Source organism: Orcinus orca, chromosome 2 (genome assembly GCF_937001465.1).
Source record: "Orcinus orca chromosome 2, mOrcOrc1.1, whole genome shotgun sequence".
NCBI classification, from domain to species: Eukaryota; Metazoa; Chordata; class Mammalia; order Artiodactyla; family Delphinidae; genus Orcinus; species Orcinus orca.
This window is the reverse complement of record NC_064560.1, coordinates 180,184,668-180,196,000: the sequence shown is the minus strand read 5'-3', so window position 1 is coordinate 180,196,000 and position 11,333 is coordinate 180,184,668. Positions and strand designations below refer to the sequence as shown.

Below are 11,333 nucleotides of genomic sequence, written 5' to 3'. Positions count from 1 at the left end.
TTTCTAAACAAAACAAAGAGGAAGAGCTTAACATATTACAAACTCTTAACCTTATAATGTGTGTTTCTTGATATTTATTTGGCTCAAAAAAAAAAAAAAAACCTGTGAGTTCACGGCCTGGAGTTGGTGTCTAGCCCAGGTGTTAGCTAAGTTCTCTTAACTTCTACAACCACCTGCACTTTTAAATATTGCCCCACGATGGACTACGTTTCCCAAGAGCACACAGAGAGAGAGGCCCTTGAAGTCCATTGTGGGAATTGTAGTCCTGGGTGACTTTTCGTCCAACCCTGGACTCATGCTCTGATTCCGGGATGATTAAACACAGGAGCTACCAATTAGCTGGGGCCATGTCGGTGAGGCCGTGGTCCAACCGGGAAAGCCGGTGTGAGAATCTCGCGTAATGATTGGCCAAGTCTTGACCCTAGGGGCGGGGCAATAAGGTGGGCGGGAAGGCCGCGGCGATTGGGCGAGGAGCGTACGACGGCGGGCGGGGATTGGCTGAATGCTAGGGCAGGGAGGCCTGGGAAGGGGCGGAGGAAGGAAACCAGAGCAGGAAGAGCAGCAGCGAGGCGGCGGCGGTGGCGGCGGCTGAGTTGGTGGTGGCAGAGGAGAAAGCGACAGCTCCAGCGGGTGGTAGCGGCCCTGAGAGCAGGATGCGGGTCTGGGTTGGGCTGACGTTCCTGCTTTGTGCGGTGCTGCTGGGCTCGGCCTCCGCCTCCTCGGGTCAGTATCCGCCCCCTCGGACTGGAGGCCAGGAGCCACCGCCCCCCCGGCCTCCATCCCGGGGCAGGGCCGTGGGGGCTCCAGCTCACACCTCGCAGTAGCCTGTCACTCGCTGTCATTTCTTGGGCTTCGGTTGGCCTGGGTCAGAGCGGGTGTTTAGGGGAGCTTGAGAGGGGAGGAAAAGAAGGGGCGGTCCCCCTGCTCACACCTCTCCTCACTTCACAAACTTTACACGACTCCTCCCGAAGGAGTAGTGACTCCATGAGAATGAATCCTGACAGCTGGCTTAGACCCACAGTGACACAGGAGCCCTTCCGGAGCTTCCACGACTCTCATGTAGATTATGTGCTGTATCGGTTTTGAAACTTTGGCTTTGGGATTTGTAAGTTAAGTAATTGGTACACCTGGGGTTGTCTGGGCAGAGCCAGGTCCATCAAAACCAGGATGTTGACAGTGGTTTGGTGGGTTTGCTTAGCACCTGAGATTGCCCTCTTTGTTTAAAAAATGAAGACTTTTCATGTAAATGTGCTTACTCCATACCCCTTTTAAAGAAATATTCTTGAGAAAGTATTTTTTACTGTGTCACAGTGTTTCTGAGCCGCCCCATGTTTGCTGACAGTAATTTTATGATTTTTGAAAAAAAATCTTGGTTCTTATAAATGTAAACTGGATAGCATCTAGATTTAACTTTTTACATAGATAGAGAAACTCATATGCTTTTGATTTGATTTTCCAGTTAGCTGATTTATACCCTGGCTCTGAAAATTATCATTTCTTTTTTAATAGTTTAATCCACCTACATCTGAAAACGTCTATTTTGAGAGTGTTGGTAAAGAAGCATTTAGTGTTTCTGAGTATTGGTTAAAAAAACAATCAGTACAATAAAGCTTTTGAATTTTAATCAGTTTCAGTTAACAAAACAGCAGTTCTGTGGCTTTAAATTTTTTTTGGAACAAGGCAGGGTATAAATGTCAACTCTTTTTTTTTTTTCCCCAACAGAAAATTTCCCAGATGGTTATCTGAATCCTCAAATTATCCGTCCTAGTTGTAAGTCAATGCTGTAATGTCATTCTGCTTCTAAAATAAGAGGTCTAAACCTAAAATTCTATCCATAGTGTGGTTTAAGATACCATTTCAAAAGCAACAAGCATATGCCAGTTACTTTACTGCCAAGATCATGCTCTGAGGTCCGCCCCCCGCCTTCTAGTGTTGATTTGTGTTCCTGACCAAATCTTTAAAACTCTGTGTAACTCCTGAAGCCACTGCTAGCAGTTACTTGATCAAAGGAAGTATGAAATCAGTACTGTAGAGTACCTGATGGACCATGAACCACCTGCATCAGAATTCCTCTTAAGGGTTTGTTAAAAATGCAGTTTTAGGTATGGAACAGGTTGGGGTATCTGTAGTTCAAAAAGCTCCACAAGTGATTCTTCACCCTAAAGTGTAAGAACTACTAATTAAAGAACATGGTGCATATCCCTCTGAATTCAATTTGCAGAACTTAAAGAAAATTAAAGCATGTAAACATTTTCCTGCATCTTCCTTTGACTAGATTGCACATATCTAAAGCATCATGTCAGTGGAGATGATGCTTGAAGAAGTTTTTTAGTCAACAGTTGGGATTCTCCATATATTATAATAGAAGACTGTTAATACTGAAGTGTTAAATCTTTGGGTTGTGTTGATGTACTCAAAGGACTATGTTCACAAAACATCTGTTCTGATTTCCATCATAGTTAAACTGCCAAAACGTTTCTCTGGGAGAGGCGAAAATCTTACTCAGCCAGAACTAAAACTATATAGATGTGCATGCTGATCAGTAATAAAGGCACTGCTGTTCTCACGTGAAGTGCAAATATCATAAAACGCTTGTGAGATAAAGTTTTATAAGTTGAGTACATGGATTTTCAGTTGACTTTTTTATTCATTAAATTGCTTATTTATACAGGATATCAGCCTCATTTTTATTTTAAAGATTTACTCCTATTTAAAAATCAAGTTTTGGGTCATAATTTTGTGTTGACATAATGTTTGAGTGTTGGTGGTTACCCAGAGCAAGTTGCATTTATTGCCAGGTAGAATTTGATCAGCCAACAAAGGGAATCTTGATCCTATCATTGTTACTAGCTGTTATCTAATATCTTGTCTTAAAGGCATGTAAAAGTATAATACTTTTATTAGAAATGTTTTCTTTTCCTTGTGAATAGATAAATTTAAAGGAGGAGATTTAAAAGATACTACTCTCATTTTCTCAAGATAATAATGAAAAATGCTTTAACTTTTCTCACATGTTTTCTTGTTTTTGACAGGAAGTGTCTTACTGGTTAAAATGGTTTACTTTTTTTCTTTATGCCAAATAATATTACAGAGTCTTGTCAGTTAGGTCCATTGCTAGGTATCTCAGGTAACAGTTATATTAATTAACACCATGTATTTAAAGAGTAGATTTCAGATTGCAGAATATGTTTCATTTCACTGTTCTTTTGTTCCTTAAAACTTTGTTGAGAGTCAACAAGGCAGATGATATTATTCCCTTTTGACACTTGAGGAAGAGGAGGCTGAGCAAACTTGCTATATTGAACCGTGTGTGCAATGTTAACATGTAATGAAGCCAGGTTTTGAGCCTGGCTCTCCAGGCCTTGGATTTGGAGTAATTGGGAATCAGCAGTATCCTAGGATCTGCACAGATTCAATGGCAAAGCCAAAGACAGGATATCTGGTCTCTTTTCACTAAACTTGTAAGACTTTCTGTGTTTGAAGATATATCAGTCTGTTTAATTTACATGCCAAGTTGGAAAATGAATTTGTAATGACCACTTTTCCCTGAAAGAGTATCCCTGGTGTTTTGCCGTTTTGTTAGCTGATATAATAAAAATGAAAATTGGTCTTTTTCAAAGGAAGGGGTATGATTACCAAAGTAATGTAAACCATGGTATTTTGGATATGATACTCTTGAGAGAAATCCATAGCTCTTCATTGACTCCTTTTGCATTTTTCTTGTTGCTTGATGTATGTGTTCTGATAAAAGCATTACTATATTCTTTTTATTTATGTGTAACTTCAGTATTTTTAATCCTTACCTGACTGCCTGTCGTAAGTCTCTAGCTTATAAGAAACTTCTTTAAAGTGTTATGTGAATGGACATATTAGTTTCAAAGAGAAAATACCTTTGCTTTAAGATTACCATCTGGAGTATGCTTTCCCAGTTTAGTAAATGAGAAGGAAAGCTCTTATTTACCAGTAACCTGAGTATATATTCCTAGTTCGTGGAGAGAAAAGAAAGAGAAGCATGATGCCATTCATACAGAGTAACCCCGATGTCACAAGTTCCCATGTCTCTGGGAGTTCAGAAACACATTTTGCTACTCTAATGCCTAACAGCTTGTAGTGTCTCAAATGTACATGTCTTAAAATTTATTTACAGGCATCTATATTATTTACTTATTAGCTACATATGTGAACTATTGTGACAAGGTACTCAGTTGAGTGATTAGTGATTTGAGTTCCAACTAATCTAAAGTTTCAGTATTTGGGGATATACCCTATACATTTCACATTTAATGTCTGCTCTTGATTTATTAACTAGCTAATGTTTATGACTAATTAAATACATTCACACATACAACTTTGTTATTAGAGATGAATTTTTTTTCCTTTATCCAAAGATCTGCTGAGAATGGACTTTGAACCATATGTTAGAACTTGGGCTTTGGGTAATACTTGTGAAGAAGTGATCATGAAGGATGATTGTTCATTAATTGACATCACTACCTAAACGTTATGGGCACTGTGGGACTAATACATGCTATACCCTTCTCCTCCCCACCCACCAGAAATAAAATATTTGGAAGGTAATCTAAAAGTAGTGAGTGTGAAAATAGCTATAATTTAAGTTTTCTTTGAATTTACAGCACTTTATATATGGCACAACCTCACCTGTAGACTGATTTTTCTCAGATATTCAAAAGAAACAAATACTGTGAAATAGAGTTGGGTATTTGGTACATAATGAGTTGATTATACTTCTTAAAGTTGGCTCAGTACTTTGGTAACACAAACTCCAAAACATGTTTTTGTTGTATTTTGGAGTTACAAGTTACCAATCATATTTAGGATCTAACCATATGAAGTAAAGATAAATGGCAACCATAACGCCAAATTTTCTAGTAAAAAAATCACATGGTCTTATAGCATTTTGTCTACTGGTTAATTTCTCACATAATTTACGGAGCTGGCAGTACTGAAGCTTACACCTGGATAAAATCAGGTAATTTTAATAGTAAGAAGGAAACTTAGAGATCATCTGACAGTTGTTTTTTTAACTGGCTTGGAATACAAAGATCAAATATTTGTGAATGGCCGTTGGGTTGTTGAATGTGTTTATATAAGAGCAGGAAAAAGAATAGCAAGCAGCCAGAATAGAAGTAGCAGAGAAATGCAGAAAGAATAATAGAAGGAAACTTAATGTAATTGGACAAAACCAAAACAGCCAATATGAATTTGGAAGAAAGATGTAAATAGTGGCTGGATTTATTATTTATTTGATATAAGCTATTGATTTCTTAATAAATAGATCTCTTGTGAGTAAATACATGATAGTGTGATGCTACTTTTTAATGCATATCTGGTTATGTCTTCAGTAAAGTCGAACACAAATTCTAACTATCTTTGGCCACTCTGCTGTCAGATAATAATAATTCTTAATGTCCATCTTTAGTAGTCTTAGTGAACAATAAAATGCTAGTTATCACTAAAATAAGCTAGAGTAACTCCAGATTCTGAGCTGAGGAGAAGAATGGGTAGAATCCCGAACCACAAAATCAGGGCTCTATTTTTATAAATTTAGCAACTCATTCTCAGTAGTGGACTAACTATAACAAAAGAACTGGATGGCATCTGAAGAAATGTCTGGTTTTGGTGGTGGTGGTCTTGGTCTTCCTACCTGTGTACCAGATGAAGCTAATGTCTTTCCTGAATAAAGAGAAAAAAAATACCACCCCCAGCGCCCTTTTCTCCTTTCACTTAATCTTTTCTGAACAGTTGTTGAATACAACCAATTTTTAGATAATTATAGATTTATTTATCCAGTGTCTTATTATTTGTTGTGTTATCAAATGCTTTCATTTAACATACCTGCAATTTCCAAACAAGAAAGATGACTAAATTGTCTTAAAATTTCTTTACAGATGAAGAAGGCAACCAGGATGAAACCTTAGATTCCAAGGTGTGTACTCAAATTTACATTGACCAGTATTTGATGCCCAATTTAAAAGCATGAATGATGTATCTTCAAAAAGATGTGAAATCTGCATCTTCTGAGCAACAGAACTATATTTTTTTAAAAAAGGAAAAGAAAGATAGCTACTGCCAATATTAGTTCTTCTGGGAGGAAAAATCACTGACCTATAGGAGAGAGAATAATATTTCTAAGAGTGTTGGTTACTAGATTTAATTCCAACTTAAATGTGCTGTGTGTGTGTGTGTGTGTGTGTGTGTGTGTGTGTGTGTGTGTGTGTTGAAGAGCCTGAAGGCAGTTACATTTTTTACTGCCTAATGAGAGATTGATTTTATTCTTTCTTTTTTTAGTTTTTTAATTTGAAGATTTAACCTCTGCCATTTGTTTACACTTATCAATTAAAAAAAATCTGTTAATGCACTTACTTGGTTGATTGAATGAATAAGGCTGATTATTACATCTTCAAAGAGACCGATCAGTTATGATCCCTGATCTCTAGATTGGAAGGAATGTAGGTAAGAAACAGGAGGTTATAGTACAGGGCTGTCATACAGGGAAGTATAAGATATATTGGGAGCAAGTAGGGGGAGACCCTAACCTAGACTTGGGGAATTTAAGGAAAGCTTCTTGTGGGGAGGTAACATCTAAGTTGAAATCCGAAGAGTCAGTTTTAGGCAGGTGATGAAAGCATGTGATGGACACATGCCAAAGTGTATAGAGGCGAATGAGTATGACACATTCAAGGAACTGAAGGAGGTGTATCTGGATTAGTGAAAGAAATGGTCAAATTAGGTTGGAGGGAGTCTTGTTAGTAGTGGAAACTAAAAATACTTTATATTGTCAGACTTCTTTGCCGTCAGATGAGTCGGTAGAGGACCATAGCCCAGCAGGCAGAGTAGTCGCTGGTCAGATATTCCTTGATTCAGAAGAATCAGAATTGGAATCACCTATTCAAGAAGAGGAAGATGGCCTCAGAAGCCAAGAAGGGGAAACTGTCACAGAAGAAATCAGCTTTCTAGAATCTGCAAATCCAGAAAACAAGGACTATGAAGAGCCAATGAAAGTACGGAAACCAGGTAGTCTGGACATTTTGTTTACTTTTGCCTTATTTAGGAAGGAGGCAACTGAAATTTTAAAGCTAGTATAGAAGGTGCAGTAGTCCTATTTTACTGATATTCACCACATATAATGTATAGCGTATAATTTTACAGGATAAGTTACAGAAGCTGAATTTGATGGTCACAATTGCATTTGTATTATATTAGTATTCGAACATTTCTTTTTGGACTCCAGTATGTAACAGTCTGTCAGAGTGGTACAGAAAATAGAAACTCAGACAGGAAGTGTTGTCTAACTTGCTGCTTTGGTTATTTTCAGAACTGTGTTAGGATTTTTACTACAATAATCTTTTCAGTCGTCCTAGGTAATTTGATTTAGTTGCTTATCCTAAAGTTACATAAAAACTTTAATCCTCTTCTAACTTTTGCTTTCTTGACACTCTAATTTTTAAACTTACAGCTTGATCTTTCTCACAGTAGAGTGTGCTAAATACCTATTCTTTTAAAAATTAGTTATTAATGTGTCCACTCTGCCCTGTCCCACCACCCATCTGTCATTTGGTTTATTATTTCAAAGATCGCTGCCATATCTGCTTATTCTGTTATTAGCCAATCTCGAGAATTGATCCACGTTTTACCTTTTAAAAATATAATTTTTATTACAAATATTTTATACAAAAAAAAGAGAAACCATTTTTTTCTTTGATTAAAAGTACCTTAATCCCATCAAGTAGAAATAACAGCTGTCAACATAGTGGAGAATACTCTTTCAGGCTTTTTTCTAGATGTATGGTTTCAAGAAGACTAAACTGGTTCAAAATGTATATACTATTTTACAGCCTGCGTTTTGCACTTAACAGTTTGTCTTGAACATTTTCCCATATTATTTAATATTCTTTTACAATTTAATGGTTAATGGCTATAAAAAATTTTACATGTAAATATACCATAATATTTTTTTTTGCTGGGAGACCATTTTAAGTATACCTTTGTACACATCTATGAAAATTTCTTTAGAGTTAGTTCTTAAAAGTAAAGTATAAAATTTGAAAAGACATTTGAGTCATATTGCTAAACTGTTCTGCAGAAAAGTAAGTCTGTTCCTTTTCCTGTACCTCAGCCAAGTGTATATTACCATTTTTAATTTTTGCCAAATATTTATTTTCATTCCTTTCTTTTTTGTTAGGGAGACTTCCAAACAAGTACAAAAGTAGAGGGTGTAATGACCCCCATGTACGCACCGTCACCCAGCTTCAACAGCCATCAACACTCTTGTTCTTGTTTCATCTTTGCCACTCCATATCCATTTACTCTTTTTTTCCCCTAGATTATTAAGAAATTCCACATTGTTTTACCTGTGTACATATCTCTAAAAGTAAGAATTTTTTTTCAACAAAATGAAAAATACAATAGTATTATAACACCCACGAAATTAGCTATTATTCCTTTATCACCCAGTACCCAGATTCCGTTTAGTTTTCCCACTTGTTTCAAATGTCTTTTTGGAATTGGTTTCTGTCAGTCGGTGTCCACACTAAGATGTTAGGTTTCTCTTAACCTGTAACAATTTTCCCTTCCTTGTTTTTAAGTGTCATTTTATTTGTTAAAGAAAGAATATCCTTTGTGCCATAGGATTTCCCTCATTCTAGATCTAGCTGGTCATATGCTAGTAATGTAATTGAACTTGTTCCACTATCTGCTGTCTAGTCTATGAACTGGAAGTTGGCTCCGAAGGCCTGGGTAGATTTAGTTCTATTTTTTAATCGATAATATTTATAGTTAGTGTTGTATGCTTCCCATTGCATTACCTGGGAGTTACATAGTATCTGATTGTCCCACTCCTAGTGATTGGTCAGCAAGGTTGGGTGGTGTCAGCCTGACCCAGCCATTCAAAAGTTCCTCATTGACCTTTCACCCAGAGCTTTTGGGAACCATTTCGTTTGTTGTCTGGATGCATTATTTCATTAGGAGTTTCAAAATAATGACTTGTTAACTTATCATTCCTCCTGCATTTGTTATCAGGAGTTCTTTTCTAAAGAACTTTCCCTCATCAACTATTTGGTTACCCAGAAATATAATCCACACAGCAAGAGAAATGCTTGATTCTTTCCCTTGAAATATTTTCAGATAATGATTTGGTGCCCTAACGACCTCCAAAAGAGACCAGTGAATATGTTTTCTGTTCGTTTTGCTTTGCTTTTGAGCATCATTACAAATCCATGGGTTTTATACAGCTAGGCTTTACTCTTTTGCAATCATGCTTTTTTATTGCTCACATTATTGCATTTTTGGCTCTTGAGAGTCCCTTTAAGTTCATTCCTTTGTCCTTTTGACTAATCGTAGGTAACTTTTAAACTCCTTCCTTTTTAAGCGGGACAAGATGTCCCAAATTCATCTTATACTTTTCCTTACCCCAAAATGAATCTCAGCCATTTCTCCAGGGAATCCATATTCCTTTTAGTGGGAAATTGTATTTATTTTAGATACTGTAATCTAGACACCAAGGATATGCATTGCAAGTGAATTGTCATTACTAATAGGCCTTTTTGGTGGGTAAGGTTAGGAAATATAACATTGATATTGATTATTCTAGTTCAAATTAAATATTACAAGTGAGATAACACAGAGGGTCAGAGTGACAAACTCACAAGAATCAGAGATCCTACCCACTATCAAACTTGACTAATATTTTCAAAGATATAATTATCACAAGACACAAGTCACAGATCTGTGGCTGCCAGAGCTGCTCCCAGGTCCTGTCTTAACCTCAGTTAAGGTGCGCTCTGGCTTACTTTAACATATGTTTTTAATATATGAGGCCTTTTGAGTGATTGATATGGAGTGTCACTTCCACAAAAGGGAGCTATTTCGGTTATGAAACATCTCCAGTTTATTCCCTGATAACTGCATGGCTTGTGTGGTATTTTCTAGGAAGTCACGCCTGATAAATACTTACATCCTAGGTTTATGTACAGTGAACAGTCTGGACAAACCAGGTCCAACCTGGTAAAGCAGTGCACAAGTAAGGACTCTCCTGGTGGTAAATACCTTGAGTGCATTTGCCAGAAGGCCTCTTGTTAGCATGTGTCTCAGACGATTTGATCACGTCACCTCTCTGTCTCTCTGTTTCTTGGGCAGTAAAAAGAGAGAGTGGATTTCAAGTCTGCTGTTAGTCCTTTCCACCCATCAGGATTTTTGCTTCTTTCTTTTATGTTTGGGTCTCCTTGCCCTGATGCTGAAAATCATGGTACCTAACAACATTGTTATATTACTTTAATCAAACAAATAAAGTATATATCATTTCAAAATAACAATGGCAACCTTACCACTAACCACCGAATGCAGTTTAAGGTTTCTTTGTGGTTCTTTTTGTTCTTAGTATTTATTTTACTAGTGATTTGTATCAATAATATGATGTGTTTTAAAATCATTTCAGTAATGTTCTGTGTGGTCATACCAACAACTTTATAAACATTCAGATTCACTTGTTTTAGTTTTTCAATAATTGCTTTTTTTTTCATTCAAACTTGTTTTTAATGTATTATTAATACACGAAAAGGCTTATGTACATACATATAAGTTGCATATGCATGACTTTTTGTGTACTCCCAGCTACATTAGACCTGGGTTATATGACAGTTACTTCTAGACTTGCTTCCTTTGTCAGCCTCTTACCCATGTCTCTGCATATTGATCTTCCTAAAACCCAAATTTGATCCTATAACTCCCCTATTTACAACCCCCATTATTTTCCATTTGCCTATGAGATTAAGTGCTTGCCTCTTAGCAAGATTCACAAAGCCTCTGGGTGCATGTGGCCGCCATCTTCATCTCCCAAAGCTTCCCCCCATTTGCCCTTTTCCAGCGATGCTAAACCCATCACCCTTCTTCAGAGGCATATACAAGTTCACCCCACTGCTTAGGATGCCTTCCTCACCCCCTTGCCCAAATCCATGTGTCGCCTTTCTGCTCATCCTTAAAGATAAACTTAGGTTTCTCTTTTCTAAAGTAGTTCCTGAACCACCCAAGGGTAGTTATGAATCTCTTGTATGTAAGGAGTTCTTATCCAGTGTCCCTGTTTTCACCCTTTCCCCTGATGCCAGTTATCTAACAGCAGGCAGACTGATCCTACTTCCTGTTCACAAGCCACCAATGGCTTCCTGTCATGTTCAGAATAAAATCCAAACAAGGCTTTATGTGATCAAGCCTCTCCTCTCTGACCTCATCTGTCACTCACAGGACTCCAGTCACACTTGCTTTCTGCTGTTCGTTGGAACATTTCACACTTATTCCCAGTCCCCAAGACCACACCCCCG

The 11,333-nt window shown here is 37.4% G+C and overlaps 1 protein-coding gene across 2 annotated transcripts in view; it reads left to right on the top strand.

Moving 5' to 3' along the window:
* The first annotated feature begins 538 nt into the window (after positions 1-538).
* SEL1L (SEL1L adaptor subunit of ERAD E3 ubiquitin ligase) overlaps positions 539-11,333 on the top strand; it is a 56,717-nt gene continuing 45,922 nt past the window's right edge. For both annotated transcript variants that reach the window (XM_033417629.2, XM_004262304.4), the window contains exons 1-3: positions 539-723; positions 5,910-5,947; positions 6,804-7,035. In XM_033417629.2, the coding sequence (XP_033273520.1) occupies positions 654-723; positions 5,910-5,947; positions 6,804-7,035 (340 nt within the window). In that variant the 5' untranslated portion in view covers positions 539-653. The remainder of the gene's footprint in view (positions 724-5,909; positions 5,948-6,803; positions 7,036-11,333) is intronic.